The sequence below is a fragment of the Hemicordylus capensis genome, chromosome 3 (genome assembly GCF_027244095.1).
Source record: "Hemicordylus capensis ecotype Gifberg chromosome 3, rHemCap1.1.pri, whole genome shotgun sequence".
NCBI lineage: Eukaryota > Metazoa > Chordata > Lepidosauria > Squamata > Cordylidae > Hemicordylus > Hemicordylus capensis.
In genome coordinates this window covers 100,052,620-100,068,324 of record NC_069659.1, presented here as the reverse complement: position 1 = coordinate 100,068,324, position 15,705 = coordinate 100,052,620, and the positions used below count along the sequence as shown (strand labels likewise).

General features: G+C 40.5%; 1 protein-coding gene across 27 annotated transcripts in view; it reads right to left on the bottom strand.

Annotated features, from left to right (window-relative positions):
• CASK (calcium/calmodulin dependent serine protein kinase) overlaps window positions 1-15,705 on the bottom strand; it is a 402,451-nt gene that overhangs the window by 82,972 nt on the left and 303,774 nt on the right. For all 27 annotated transcript variants that reach the window (XM_053305461.1, XM_053305465.1, XM_053305452.1 and 24 more), the window contains 2 exons: window positions 4,559-4,747; window positions 1,717-1,795 (listed from right to left, as the gene is read on the bottom strand). In XM_053305461.1, coding sequence (XP_053161436.1) covers window positions 1,717-1,795; window positions 4,559-4,747 — 268 coding nt within the window. The remainder of the gene's footprint in view (window positions 1-1,716; window positions 1,796-4,558; window positions 4,748-15,705) is intronic.

Here is a 15,705-nt window from a genome sequence, read left to right as displayed (position 1 = left end):
AAGAGCAAGATTTAGTTGATAAATTTGTAGTTGGGGAAGGGGAAATAGTAAAATTATTTCCAAGGAAAAAGCAAGGAAGATTAAATGCACCAGATCTGATCAATTAAACATGGCAATGCTGATTCCTTTAGTTGGGGTAGTGAGTTACTAAGAGAGCCAGCAATGAATAATCATCAAAATAGTGCTTTTTCCTGCTTTACAAATATGCTTTCCCTGCTTTTTGATGGACTTCTGAAGATGGGAGGTAAAAACAAAACTCATAGTAAGTGTTGTATTAGTGTAGTGTAGTGTAGTGTAGTGTACCATACTTCTGTAGTGTACCATATTGCATTTGAAAAGAAGGATGGGATTTACAATCCACAATTTTGGATTGTGGAACAAATCAGAGTCTGTCTCTGTCTCACACACACACTCCTATTACATATGCAGATATATGACTTAAAATAGTTCAACCACCTCCATTTTATCAATATTAAAATAGTCCAACCATCTCCATTTTATCAGTATTTATACATGTTATCAGTAAAGAGCTTAAACTCCATGTGTGACCGGTGACTAGTGCACCTGTTTACATGAGCTGTTTCACTGGTCTGTAGTGAGTGGGTGCAAATGTTTGCAGGTCTCAGAAAAGGACTACCAATCTAAGATACATGAAGATGTATTCATTTCTGTGCAACATCGTAGTGTTGTATATATCAAAGAGAAGGGTAATAAAGTATTATCAGGTGTGGCCCCTAATGCTTTCTTGTGGTCCAACTGTAACATTTACTTTTTAAAAGTTCTTGCCAGTTTTTTATTTTTTATTTATTTTTACATTTTTATACCGCCTTTCGTTAAAAGAAAACCCCAAGGCGGTTTACAAAAATTAAAACATACAATAAAAGCAGTAAAAACATCAAGCTAAAAACATACATAAAAACAAGACAGCAGATAAAAAACACACAAGAACAGCAGTAAAACACGATTATGTAAAAGCCTGGGTAAAAAGCCAAGTCTTTAAAAGCTTTCTAAAAGCTGTGATGGAGTCTGAGGAACGAATGGGCACCGGGAGAGCATTCCAGAGTCTAGGAGCAGCAACAGAGAAGGCCCTGTCCCGAGTGCACGACAGCTGGGCCTCCCTCATTGTCGGCACCTGGAGCAGGGCCCCCTCAGATGTCCTAGTCAAGCGGGCAGCAACCCTTGGGAGCAGGCGGTCCCTCAAATACCCTCAGTTACACAACATATCCATTTTTTTTGCCGAAATTTCCTTAGAAGGTATAATTCAAAGAATCTTCTGTGTAAGGCACCAAGGTCTCAAATCAGGGATTCTGATAATAGGGCTAAAGTGCTTGACTCCCTGAAAAAGTCGAGTCTAACAGCAATGCTTAGAAGAAAAGTTGCAAGAAAAGTCATGACAAATCACCCACCATCTACTTATTAACTTAGCTGGCTTGCACCTAACTTGCATCCCTAAAATCTGGCTGCTGACACACTGTCTACAAGAATTCAGCCCATTTCAGTATGAAATCAAGCATTTGCATGATGATGTTTCTTGAAGCACACAAGTGACAGGAGTAGCTAGAACTGAGAACTATAGAACAAATAGCTCATAAGCAATTCCTGGCTTAAAATACTTGGGTGTCATTTGGGCCAGAACCTACTAAGTCCAAATGACAAATGCATAACTGGAGAATACCATATCAATGTTTTGCCAATTTTTTCTTGTATCAATATTACCTTGCCTGTGTATCATTCCTCCGTGCATAATTCTTGCTACAATGCAGTGATTCAGCTCATTCATTTTTAAAGTGATTCCCTAGTAAAAGAAATTAAATAATTCAGAAAACAGGAAAAAAGAGACTAAGCTGTTGGAAATTTGTCTACATGGAGTATCCCCAAGGATGAAGCAGTGTAGGAAAATGAATGTTTGAACCAGCATATCTCCAGTTACAGCTGTTACTTCCTAGCACTAATTTCTATATGCTTAGTGATACTTTTTGCAGCCACTACACATCTACAAATTGCTGCCAGGAAATTAAACAGGAACAAGCCAACCCAGATATTGCTTCATCCATGCAGCTGCATCCTCAGGGTTGCTCAAACTATTCTGGGTGGGAAAAATATGTAGCGTTCAAACCAGCTCAAATAATAGCCAATTCTATTTATTTTATTTATTGTTAAATTTATATACCGCCTTTCATTAAAACAATCCCAAGGTGGTTTACAGAAAAATTAAAACAAGACTATAGAAATACACAATTAAAATATTAAGCTAAAATATAAAAAACCCTTATTTTTATATTTAAATATATTAACAGATTCAGGAAGCCAGATGTTTATAACGTTTAGAACGACATTACATTCTGTGAATTGCTTCTTCTTCTGAAGGTAACAGTCTGTCATACTATGCTTGTAAAGCAATAATTCTATGTTTTCTCTTTTGCTTGTCAAGTAATGTTCTGAATAAAGTTTGATCACAGAAGAAAACAGTCACCGCATTTGCATGTAATGGCAAACCGCGGGTAGATGAACTTGAGGTTAATTTTTGTAACCGTGAATCATATTGCAGACGTTCATCCAACTGTAGCCTGGCAACTTCCAGATCAGGAACAGAAGTCACTCAAGTCTTCCTGGTCAGCCTAGGCTGCATCCCAGCAAGCTCCGTAGCACTCGTGTTGCCAGACTGTGGACAAGGCGTCAGAATATCCGCAGGGTGGCAGCCATTGTGCCTTTTCAGGACTGCTCTGAACAGCCCACCCTCAGCAAGGAAATGACATTTAAATCCCTTTAAATGCCCATTCCCTCCCTTCATTCCTTACAGTGGCCAATCTGCATATGCCGCAACACCAGTCCAATACAAGGAAATTTGAATGAGAGTAAAGATATATCCCCGTTCCTCGTATTCCCCTAGTTTGTCCACCTGGGACTGTCTGGACACACGGAGCAGCCACTACTCCTTGGTGGTATGAAAGGGTTGCCTGGAGAGAGGTGTTGCTGAGGTAGCTGTCCCTGCGGCTTGCTTGTGTCAAGCAACCAAGCAGGGTGGCAGCTGCTGTCTGGCCTGCATGTGTGTCTCCAGGGCCTTTAACTTTCATGAGAGTGCAGTCTGCTCCAGAGCAGCATCTGTCATCGCACAGAGGAATCTTTCTTATGACTGGAGACAATACTACTCCTGCTGGACAGTTCTTCACATGAGTAAGAGCAGAGACTGCATGCTTTTACCCAAGGGGAAAGAGCTGGGTCCTCCTTCCCCAACTTTATTGGGGGAAAAAAAAATAGAGCAGAGCCATTCAGTAATTCCTGGGGTGTGGCTGCCTTTTAAACTTGATCCTGGATATCTCTGCCTTGTCATGTGTTATCTTTGCAGTGATACCAGTTTGCCTGGTTTATGGTGCCACTGCGACTGCAAGTGCTTGTGAACATACTTCTTTATCGATTCATTTTTGGGGACCAAAACACACAGTGCCCATCTTGCCTTCCCATCCCTTTCTGTTCTGATTACCGGGGGTGGGGGGAACAGGAGACACAGTGGAAAGCAGGCATCCCCTAATGTGAATTTTCTCTTGGACAGGCTTAGAAGCTGGGGATGGTCTCTGTTGCTGGGCTTGAGGAGTACAGAGACAGTGGGGAGGGGCAAGTGCTCAGAGAGGCGGCCAGAGAGAAGCCTGGCAGGCCTGGAGCAGTTGCGTTTTTGGGTGGGTCTGGGCTGCCCTCTCTATTATTTTGGTTCCAGAAACAGTATGAAACCCCGGTTATGGCAGTGTCTTCTTTCAGATGTCAGGCTGCCACATTCAAACCACAGGTTAGAGCAGCGAAACTCACTACAAATGGAAGGTTCAAACTGGAGTTTGGTGAAGGAAACTGAAGGTTGCTTTTGCTGCAAAGCTGTAGGTTTCACGGACGTACACTAATTCCAACCTCTGTCCCATTTAACTGCAGTTTGGCGTTACATGCAAATGCGGCCAGTTGCAAGTATTCCCAGATAGGGTACTTACTATTTGAATAACATATGTCATTCAATTTGAACCCCTCGCCTTCCAGGGTTTTTAAATAACTGAAAAACTGTTTTAAATTGTTGCCCTGGTTCTCCAGGGTTTTTTTTTAGCTGTTTGAATTGTTTAATTGGTTTTATTCTGTTTTTTTTCTAGTTTGATTTTAACTATCAACTTGTTTTAATTGTTTTTACCTTGTTGTAAACCGCCCTGAGACATTTTGGAAGGGTGGTATATAAATAGAATGAATGAATGAATGAATAAATAAATGTTTAGAACACAGATTCTTTTTTTAGCAAATCAACACAACCTTTTACTTTTCCAATGTTATTAGTTATTTGAGTGAACATAGGATCATTCTTACATTAGAAAACTGAAATATTCAACTGAATATACCATTCTAAGAATATCTGTAGCTTTGTTGTAATGCTCTGTAATGATTAGATGTGTCTCACATCTTTTTTATAGTCACATTTTGCTTTTAAAAATACATTTCTAGAATTTGTTTTGTCAGTACAACCTAATATTTCCTTATAATATAATCGGTCTCACACTTATATTTATAAAGGATTAACAGCAGTACATACCATAGGTTCATCTGTGTTTTTCTGGAACTGAACCAATCGTACTCTTGTTACATTCTCCATGTCCATGTCACCATTGGCGCTCTCTGGAGAATCTCCATTTAAATATGGAGACGTGGGGGGTGGGGTAACTCTTAATGCTTCATCACTGTAAACTTCATGTGCCACTACATCATGAGTTTGAAGTAAGGCCTGTAAGAAGATAAAGTTGTCAGTTTACATAATCTCTTACGCCTATTCTGCATTTGTAAATAATTAATATATTCAATATAAATATGTACTCAGACTCCTATTTCACTTTTTATGACAGATTCTTACAATATCATTGTGTGATGTGTATATTAAAGCTATATTTGAAGTATAAATGAAAACAGATATCGCTTTAAAACTTTTAGTCAAACATTTCAGTTTCTGCTTTTATAAAGGCAGAAACACACAGTTGTTATTTAAATTAATACTGTGAGCCAAGGTGACAGTTTAAAGAATGCTGACCGTGGTGAAATTCTCAAGAGTGTGGCAGATGGAAAAGAAACATCCCCACTTCAAGACTTCAATCTGGAATTTTAGGATCATAGGTCTATATATACAAAAGTTCTCTCTCTCTTTCTTCTAAAACTGTATCCTTGGATCAGTCGGTTGATCTATAGGAAATATTTCCAAGTCAGAAAGACTTTCCCCCAGTCAACATATATGAGCATGTACTTTACATGGTGCTGCCCATGAAGAATACTCGGAAACTTCAGTTGGTGCAGAATGCAGCTGCCAGGGCTCTCTCTGGGACTGCTCACTTGGACCATGTTACACCTAATTTGAAAGAGCTGCACTGGCTGCCAATGTGTTTCCAGATCCAATTCAAGGTGATATATATATATATATATATATACAGAGTATATACACATACATACACATACTATATAACTATATATATATATTAGCCACGGGTATGCCATATATATATATATATATATATATATATATATATATATATATATATATTCTCTCTAAGGCATACCCGTGGCTAATCCCATGTGTGGCAGCTCTTGCGAGAGCTCATGAGCAGAAGCATCTGATTGGGCAGTGGGGATTCCATATGCAGATAGGGAGGAGCAGTCTGTGATGGTTAAGGTCAGTTGGAATGCAACTGTTACTGGTTGGAAAATGTTTCTGATTGTAGAGGAGTGGGCAGGGGTCTGCGAACAGAGGGGTTGTGAAGGAGGAAAGAGCCCCTTCAGGAGAAGGAGGCTGCCGTAGTGTGAATTAGATGAAGAACAAGATGAACAAGATCAATTAACTCAGGAATGGGGGTGGAGAGGGGGAGAGAGAGAAAGAAAGAAAGAAAGAAAGAAAGAAAGAAAGAAAGAAAGAAAGAAAGAAAGAAAGAAAGAAAGGAAGAAAGAAAGAAAGAAAGAAAGAAAGAAGGGATGGGAAAAAAGAAAGAAGGGATGGGAAGAAAGAAAGAAGGGATGGGAAGAAAGAAGGAAAGGAGAGGGACAAGCCTGGGCCTGTCAACGGCTTGAGGGGAACAAGTGGTCATGGCAGTGGCAGCAGCAAGGAAGGACCCAATCAACCACTGCTGCTGTTTGGAGCTACTGAGGCCATTGGTGGAGGGAGGGAAGCAGGCAAGAAACTGGCTCAGGCTTGTCAGCGGCCTGAGGAGAATGAATGGCCATGGTGGTGGCAGCAGCAAGGAAGGGCCTGGTCAACCGCTGCAGCTGCTGTTCCTGTGGGGCTCAGGTGAAGAGGTCTCTGGAGATAGGGGGCTGCAACTTGGCCAATAGGCTCCAGCAACACTGCAGCTGTGACAAACAGGGGTGAGGGTGATGGAGTAAAGGGATGAAGGAGTAACCAAGATGGGTGAGAGGGATGGAGGAGGGGGAAGAGTGTGGCTCAGGTGAGGGTGGAGAAATCTCTGAGGTGAGGGGAGCTGTAGGAGGGGGTGAGGGCAGCAATTAAGTACTAGCACACAGATGCTCTGCACTGGTTAAGCTACTATCAATATAATCCCTACACTTGGATTAATTAAGGATAGCTTGGTTCAAGCATGCAGGTAAAAAGATAAGATGGAGTCTTGTGCATGCCCAAAGCTGTGCCTTTTATTTGTAGGCTGTGTTTGATTAAAAGTAAACGTTGTTGCAAGTAAGGATTAGCAAAACCAAAGTGGAGGTAACTTCTGTAAGATGTTCCCTGGAAATTCTGCTGCTTAGAAACATGTTGAGAGCTCGAATCCCACCATAATGTGTTATATAACCTCTGCTAACTGTACAAAGAGTCATCTTTCAAAGTGATGGTTGTGGCTGGTGTCTTTCACGTGTTTCTTTTTGGATTGTGAGCCTCTTTGGGATAGGAAACCAGAACTTCATGCTTTGTCTATTTTTTTCAATCTTTTTGCTATATAAATTGCATTGTGAACTGTTGAAAAGTGGTACATAAATATCCATAACATTGTAATGTGAACTGACAGCAAATTTAATAAATATACTTCTAATTATTATCAAATTCATATTACTCATTCAAGGCCTCAGCAAAAAATAAGTGTCTGATGTAGGATGGGAAGTTATGAACCAGATTTTGTAAATGCGAATCAGTATAAGATATATCTTTCCATAACTGTGTTGTGGCCAGAGACAAAAGAGCATCTTGGGTTGTTAGGTTTATGGATTTGCGGTATAAAAGCTTCTAGGAGTTGGATGTAGTTGATGAGAGAAAACACATACACACACATCTTATCTTATCATGTAGATTTATAAGAAATGAGAACATTATGACACAGACAGATTAGGAAATCTTCCTCTCACTGTTCCCATTTAATAAAATGAAAATAAGGGTGGTGAAAGAAGACAAATATTTTCACAATGTCCATTGTAAATTACACTAGTTTACTCTTAGTTTAGTTTACACACAAAGCTAACTTTAGCACTCGCCACCTGAATTTGGCCATACCACAGCCTCCTGTTAACACACAGCTGGGTAGGAAGAGGCTTCACACACTATCTATAGGTTCCAATCTCTGATTCTATTGGATTTTGGAGTGGCTTGGACCAATAAAAGGCTGGGGAAATCTGAAGAAATGTCATCTTGCTTTGTGAACAGATGCTTGGAGCCTATATCTGCTGGAATTGCTGGTGGGAGGAGCAAAAAGCCCAGTATGAGAGAAAGATAAAGAAGGAGATTGAATATAGGAACATAGGAAGCTGCCATATACTGAGTCAGACCACAGGTCCATCTAGCTCAGTATTGTCTACACAGACTGGCAGCGGCTTCTCCAAGGTTGCAGGCAGGAATCTCTCTCAGCCCTACCTTGGAGATGCCAGGGAAAGACAAAAAGACAAGTGTATCTCTTCTAAACAGCAATGGGACAAATTATGGAAATGGACATTGGATGTAACCTCCCCCCCACCGATTACCTGATGTGCCTTGTAATCCCCCATACCCAAGTTATAGTACTGCCTGCATATACTTTATAACCCTGTTGGTTTCCAAATCCTTGTGTGTAAATCTTTGTAGATATATGATGTACAAACAACCACTTTGTATATAATTGTGCTTTGGCAACGTACTGTATGCTTTGGTAGTTTGCTGGTTCAATAAAAAAAATCTTGTCCTATGGGGTAAAAAAATCTTGTCCTATCTTGGAGATGCCAGGGAGGGAACTTGGAACCTTCTGCTCTTCACAGAGCGGCTCCATCCCCTAAGGGGAATATCTTACAGTGCTCACACATCAAGTCTCCCATTCATTTGCAACCAGGGCAGACCCTGTTTAGCTAAGGGGACAAGTCATGCTTGCTAACACAAGACCAGCTCTCCTCATTGCTTTCCCTCTTAAAATTGTGCTGGTCTCCAGAGACTGGATCCTCCCTGTTGACCATGAGAAAAGACAATTGATTACTGGTTCTGCAGATTACTTGAGCATGACAATTAAATGATGACTGATAAACTTGAAAAAATGCTATATATACACAATATTCATATTCTGTTTCAGAAAAATATATTGTTGACAAAATATGCAAGGAGATTTTAATATTTTTAATTTATATATTGCTTTTTCATTGGAAATACCACTAGCTGACATGATGAGAAAAATTATTCACAGTAGTCCCACTGAAATGCTTAACTAATTTTAAGTAATTTTCCTCATCATGTCAGTTACCCACCTCCACACATGGCTAGACTAGGGTTTACTGGAATGATTAGCAAAGCCCAGAGAATATTCCCCTCCAAAGTTGAAGAATGTTTCCAGTTAAGACAAAACACAACACAGTTCCTCATCCAGCCTAGCCAAATGTTTGAAATTATTAGACTTAAATACACTCATATTGAACATAAAAACATATGCACACAGAAAACTTCCTTCTACTGAGTCAAACCATTGGTTCTTCCTGAGTCAAATCCATGTCTACACTGACTACCAGTGGATCTTCAGGGTCCTGAGCAGAGTCTTCCTCATCAACTGCTATCTATTCATTTAATCTTAACAGGAATTGAATCTAGGGCCTTTTGCATGCAAAGAGAGTACTTTTCAATTGAGCCCCTCCCAAAAATGGTAAATGCACATTTGCTACTGTGTCATGTAAAATCGCCCCCACTGTGAGGGAAAGGCACCTCGTAAACAGCTACGAGTCATCCCCGATTGCTATTTCACAGATGACCAATACATCTTTGACACAGGGGCCTTTTCTTAGACAGACTCAACCATTGTTTGTGTCAGAAAACAAAAATCATTGGACTCCTGCTAGAACTCTGCCCTCCCTGGCACCAGTGTTCCCTCTAACTGGGATTAGAGGGATATGAGAGCTGGTCTTGTGGTAGAAAGCATGACTTGTCCTCTTAAGCTAAGCAGGGTCTGCCCTGGTTGCAAATGAATGGGAGACTAGATGTGTGAGCACTGTAAGATATTCCCCTTAGGAGATGGAGCTGCTCTGGGAATAGCAGAAGGTTCCAAGTTCCCTCCCTGGCTTCTCCAAGATAGGGCTGAGAGAGATTCCTGCCTGCAACCTTGGAGAAGCTGCTGCCAAACTGTGAAGACAATACTGGGTCTGACTCAGTATATGGCAGCTTCCTATGTTCTTATGATTCCCAGATGTTGTTGACTACAACTCCCATAATCCCCAAGCAAAAGCTATTGCGGCTAGGGATTCTGGGAGTTGTAGTCAACATCTGGGAATCCCTGTTAGAGGAAACACTGCCTGGCACTGGCTCACAATACAGTATATTGCTGCCTGAGGTGGCACACTAAATTGCTCCTCCCCATTTCCTTTCCTCTCACCCCATTAGAATTACATCCCAATTCCTTACTACTTTCAAATCTCTCAATGTTCCTTTATTTTCTATTAGGAAAGAAAGAAGAAAAAGAGTGTGATGTCACTTCACATTAATTCCCCATCGGGGTAGTGGTCGCAGGTAGATTGCTGTGCTGGTCCCGAGCATTGACCCAGAATCTGATGCCCAAAGTAGCCCACTTCATGTTATGTATATGCATATTTTAAAATATTTAAAATATACATTGCAGTGTGTAGTGGGATCATTCGGTTTTTGTGCCCATTAGGCTCTCAGTGGTATAAAAACCTGAAGAAGGAACATAAAGGCTTGTTTTGAACATCAGTTACATATATGTGCAATATTTATGTAAATCTCTTTGTAAAAGAATAAATATGCTTGCAGTCCCACAGCATTTCATTTACAATAATGTGAGAATGTAAGCTTTTAACAAACAGGTTTCTAGATCCTGGTGTACAGGGCCCTTCGGAGAAATCACACTAGATATGATGACCTAGCATGCTCTAGAGCACAAAACTTCTGCTGTGTACGCTGGTTCAGTGGCTTTGTTAGTGACTAATGGCATAGATTATAGCCACCTAATGGCACAGTGGGGAAATGACTTGACTACCAAGCCAGAGGTTGCCGGTTCGAATCCCCACTGGTATGTTTCCTGGACAATGGGAAACACCTATATCGGGCAGCAGTGATATGGAAGATGCTGAAAGGCATCATCTCATACTGCACGGGAGATGGCAATGGTAAACCCCTCCTGTATTCTACCAAAGACAACCACAGGGCTCTGTGGTCGCCAGGAGTCGACCCAACTCAACGATCCAACTCAGGAGCCAGCTCAACGGCATACTTTACCTTTAATGGCATAGATGGTATAATGAATACAGGATGAGTTTATTTTTTTCCTTGCTGTGTATTAATACTTAATTAGGCATTTATTTTCCTGCATCATTATACTAGAAGGTTGAAAGAAAAATTGTCTAGCCTACTCATAGGAGCTTTTATATTCAGAGTACTTTGACTCCTAGCTGGCGGCTTTGATTTTGTTCTTCAGAATTATATTTATCGTTAGAGACTTGATTTTGGTGCCACATGTCTGAAATAGCTGAAACTTACAGTCCTAAAGCTTACAGTTTAAGCATCAGCCACAGTTAAAATCCATGATCTCCTTGACTTCAGCATACCATATATATTTATTCCTTTGTAGACTGATACATTAAGGATATTTTTTAATTTTTATAATGCTTACTAAAAATAGAGAAAAATTAACTATTCTTAAATCATACCACCTGTACTTGATTGAGAGTGTGCCTAATTTCTCCTCTCCCATTTGGGGTGGGGGTGGGAGAAGGCTTGTGATAGCTAGTGACCATATATGGCCCAGCAGAAGAGGGTGATTCATATGTGTTGTTTTGGGGATCCAAGCTGACAGTAGGATTTGCCAGGACCTTGTATTTGTAATCAGGAGTTCCTCCACATAAACTACTGATTAAAAGCAAAGCTAATTGTAAGATGATAGTAGAATGAAATGAGTTTATGTGTACACACACCCCAACACCATCAGCACAATCGAAGAAGGCAGAAGCCGAAATGTCTTGCACATTATATGTCATTTCTTAATCAACAATAAATATATACTATTCTTTTTGATTAACAGCATCCTTCTGGGATCCAGAAAATACTTGGTTGGAGTTCTGTTTCAAGGGATACCATACTCCTCCCCGCTTTTTGTCCCTGGTATGAAAACTCTCTGGGAGGCCCTTTGAATGTCTGCTGCTGCCATAACCACCTTTTTCTGCCAGGGTAGGGGAAAGGAAGTCAAGGGTTTATAGGGAAAGAAAACACAGGTCAACGACCTGTAATAGTGAATAGCTTGGTTTGATGTTTAAGGTTGACAGCGGCCTCATTTTGGTGAGATTCCGGGGTCAAAAACATAAAAGCTGTCAATCATGAGTGGCAGTTAGAGTGTGACAGTAGGCAGTTAGCAGTGGAGAGAGAAGGTATGGATTTTTGGGTCTGGTGAGAAACAGTCTCAAAAGGAGATGCTTTAGATTCAAAGGATTAAAAACAGTCTGTGATAAAGACTGGGTGAATGACAGTCTGATAAGGACTGGGTAAAAAGGACAGTTCTAGGAAGGAGTTTCTAAGTACTGAGTGAAATGCAACCAAGCTCTGTAAAAAGAATAATCAGTACTATAACCAAGCAAGTTAACAGCCGTACTTAATAGTAGTGTACACAAACCTTAGAAAGTATCCTTAACCCTAAGCATTTCACAGGCTTCATAATAGCATTACAGAGGCTGCTCCATCCCTGTTGGCTTTTAGGAAACAACTAAAGACACATCTCTTCAGCCAAGTTTATCAGTTAGCTGGTGTGTTTTTATGGGTATTTTAATTTGATCTATTATATGTTTTAACTGTTAAAATTCTTGGTTTGTTTTACACTGTAAACCTCCTAGAGACTTTGGTAGTGGGTGGTATAAAAATATTGCTAAATAAATAAAACAAATAAATTTTGGCAGCATAGATATAAGTGGACAAGTCTAACTTTAAAGGTGAAATCTGAAAATAAATTTAACACACACAGCAGAATCAGACCTAAATGCCAAAGGCAGCATGGAACTTTTCCTACACACATGTAGATTCCAGCATGAATACTTTCTCTAAGAGCTTGCATTTGTAAGAACTATGGCAGAATTAAATTTAGTAAGTGATGAGGAGCAGTTACTGTGAAAAAAGAAGAAAGAATGGCATTGTGCTAGAAGCGATGCCAACTTGGTCATAGCTGATACGCTGGGTAAACTGATGCTAAATATTCCAACAGAAATAATACAGCTGTGTTTTTCACCCCAGAATGTCTTTATTTAGGTGCTAAGACAAGGATTATGCTGAAGAATCTGACGTTCTTAGAAGGCATGCAGTATATTTTGAGGGGAAATATAACCAAAGTATTTAGAAAGGGAAGGGTTGCTGGTGTGATGGAAGAGGATGCTATCATATCCCCAACACTGTGAAGTGACCCAGACATGAACCCATTTAAAGAGCTCACCTGGCACCAAGTGATTTGAAGCTCAATCTGGAGAGTTCACTTGCTCCTGGTACACAACATACTTCTGCAAAAATATAACTTTCATTTGAGAATTTTATTTTATGACACATCTGTACACACCCTTGATAGGACTGGAACACATACATATATACACACCCAGGATCCTGAAACACGCTTAAGAGTAAAGCAGATGAGTTATTGGGTCTGCTTTTCTTCCTTAAATTAGGACATTGCATTTCCTCTGGATATTTTTCCTCTCCATATACATTTGTTGCCACCTAGCAAAGGATTTTATAGGGAGGAAAAATAAGGTTGTCCAAAACACTACAGTTCAGAGACTAACTTCTGCAAACTTTACTTTGCAGTTGAAGATGGAGATTGAAACTTGTGCAAATACCTACATTCTGCAAAACACTGATTGATTGATTGATTAAGTGCTGTCAAGTCAGTTTCGATTCTTAGCGACCACATAGATAGATTCTCTCCAGGATGATCTGTCTTCAACTCGGCCTTTAAGGTCTCTCAGTGGTGCATTCATTGCTGTCGTAATCGAGTCCATCCACCTTGCTGCTGGTTGTCCTCTTCTCTTTCCTTCAACTTTCCCCAGCATTATGGACTTCTCTCAAGGGAGCTGGGTTTTTGTAGAATGTGTCCAAAGTATGATAGTTTGAGCCTGGTCATTTGTGCTTTGAGTGAAAATTCTGGATTGATTTGTTCTATGATCCATTTGTTTGTTTTCCTGGCTTTCCATGGTATCCTCAAAAGTCTTCTCCAGCACCAAAGTTTAAAAGCGTCAATACTTTTTCTATCTCGCTTCTTCAAAGTCCAGCTTTCGCATCCATAGAGTATCATGGGAAAAACCATGGTCTGAACTATTCTAATCTTTGTAGGTATAGACACATCACGGCATCTAAATATCCTTCCCAAGGCCTTCATTGAAACCTTACTAAGTGCTAGTCTGCAGCATATTTCTTGACTGCTGGATCATTTACTGTTGATGGTTGATTCTAAAAGGCAGAAGCTATTCACCACTTCAATGTCTTCATTATCAGTTCTGAGGCTGGTTGCTGTACCCATTGTCATCAGTTTAGTCTTCTTTACATTTAGTCATAGTCCCATCTTTTCACTGTGCTCCTTGACTTTCATTACTAGAGCTTGCAGCTCATCCACATTCTCAGCTATCAGAGTGGTGTCATCAGCGTAGCGCAGGTTATTGATGTTTCTTTTTCCAACTTTAAAATCATGCTGATCTTCTTTCAATCCAGCTTCTCTCAGTATATATTCAGCATATAAGTTGAATAAACAAGGAGAAAGTAAACAGCCTTGTCTTACTCCTTTGCCAATCTGGAACCAGTCTGTTTCACCATGTTCAGTCTGGACTGGCTTCCTGTGTATACGTTCCTCATTAGAACAAGGAGATGTTCTGGGACGCCCATTTTCCTAAGGGTATTCCACAACTTGACATGGTCAACACAATCAAAGGCTTTTCCTGTAGTCAACAAAGCAAATATTGACTTCTTTTTGGTATTCTTTGGCTTTATTAGTTATCCAGTGTGCATCGGCAATGATGTCTCTTGTTCCTCGGCATTTTCTGAAACCAGCTTGAACATCCAGCATTTCCCTTTCCATGTAGGGCTCTAATCTGCGTTAGATGATTTTGAGAATTATTTTGCTAGCATGTGAAATTAAGGGTATTGTGTGGTGATTTGTGCAATATGTTAAGTCTCCTTTCTTTGGTAAGGGTATGTAGACTGACCTCTTCCAATCTGTTGGCCACTGTGTCGTTCTCCAAATTTGCTGGCATAGTTTCATTAGAGCCTTGACTGATTCTTCTTCTGTTGCCTGCCATATTTCTGTAGCTATTCCATCAATTCCTGTAGCCTTCCAACTTGGTAATTATTATTATTCATTACATTTGTACACCACCCCAAACTTTCATCTCTGGGCGGTTAACAATAGTATAAAACAAGTTAAAATATATACAAAATCTTAAAACAATTTAACAATTTAAAAATCACCACAAAATAAAACCTTAAAATTTTAAAGAACAGAAAAAACTTGGGTGAAGAGGTGGGTTTTCCAATGCTTTCTAAAAATTGTCAGAGATGGGGAGGATCATATCTCAGTAGGGAGCGCATTCCACAGTCTCGGGGCAGCAACCGAGAAAGCCCATCCGCGTGTGGCCACCAGCCAAGCTGGCGGCAACTGGAGACGGACCTCTCCGGACGACCTCAATGGGCGGTGGGGATCATAATGAAGATGACGTTCTCTTAGATACCTAGAGCCTAAGCCATTTAGGGCTTTCTAAGTTATAACAAGCACTTTGTATTTTGCCCGGAAACCTATTGGCAGCCAGTGTCACTCTATCAACAAAGCAGTGATGTGGTCTCTCCAAGATGACCCAGAGACCAACCTGGCCACTGCGTTCTGTACCAACTGAAGCTCCCGGACTACGTACAAAGGCAGCCCCACGTAGAGTGCATTGCAGAAGTCAAGTCTGGAGGTTATCAATATATGTACCACTGTTTTGAGGTCGTTCATCTCAAGAAACGGACACAGCTGGCATATCAGCCAAAGCTGATAGAAAGCACCCCTGGCCACTGCCTCAACCTGAGAAACCAGGGAGAGGAGTGGATCCAGAAGTACTCCCAGACTGCTAACCTGTTCCTTTTGGGGAAGTGTGACCCCATCTAGAACAGGAAGATCAAAATCGTCTCTAGAGTTATGACCCCGCACAATAAGTACCTCCGTCTTATCTGGATTCAGTTTCAGTTTATTCTCCCTCATCCAGCCCATTACTGCTTCCAGGCAAGCATTTAGGGAAGTTATGCCA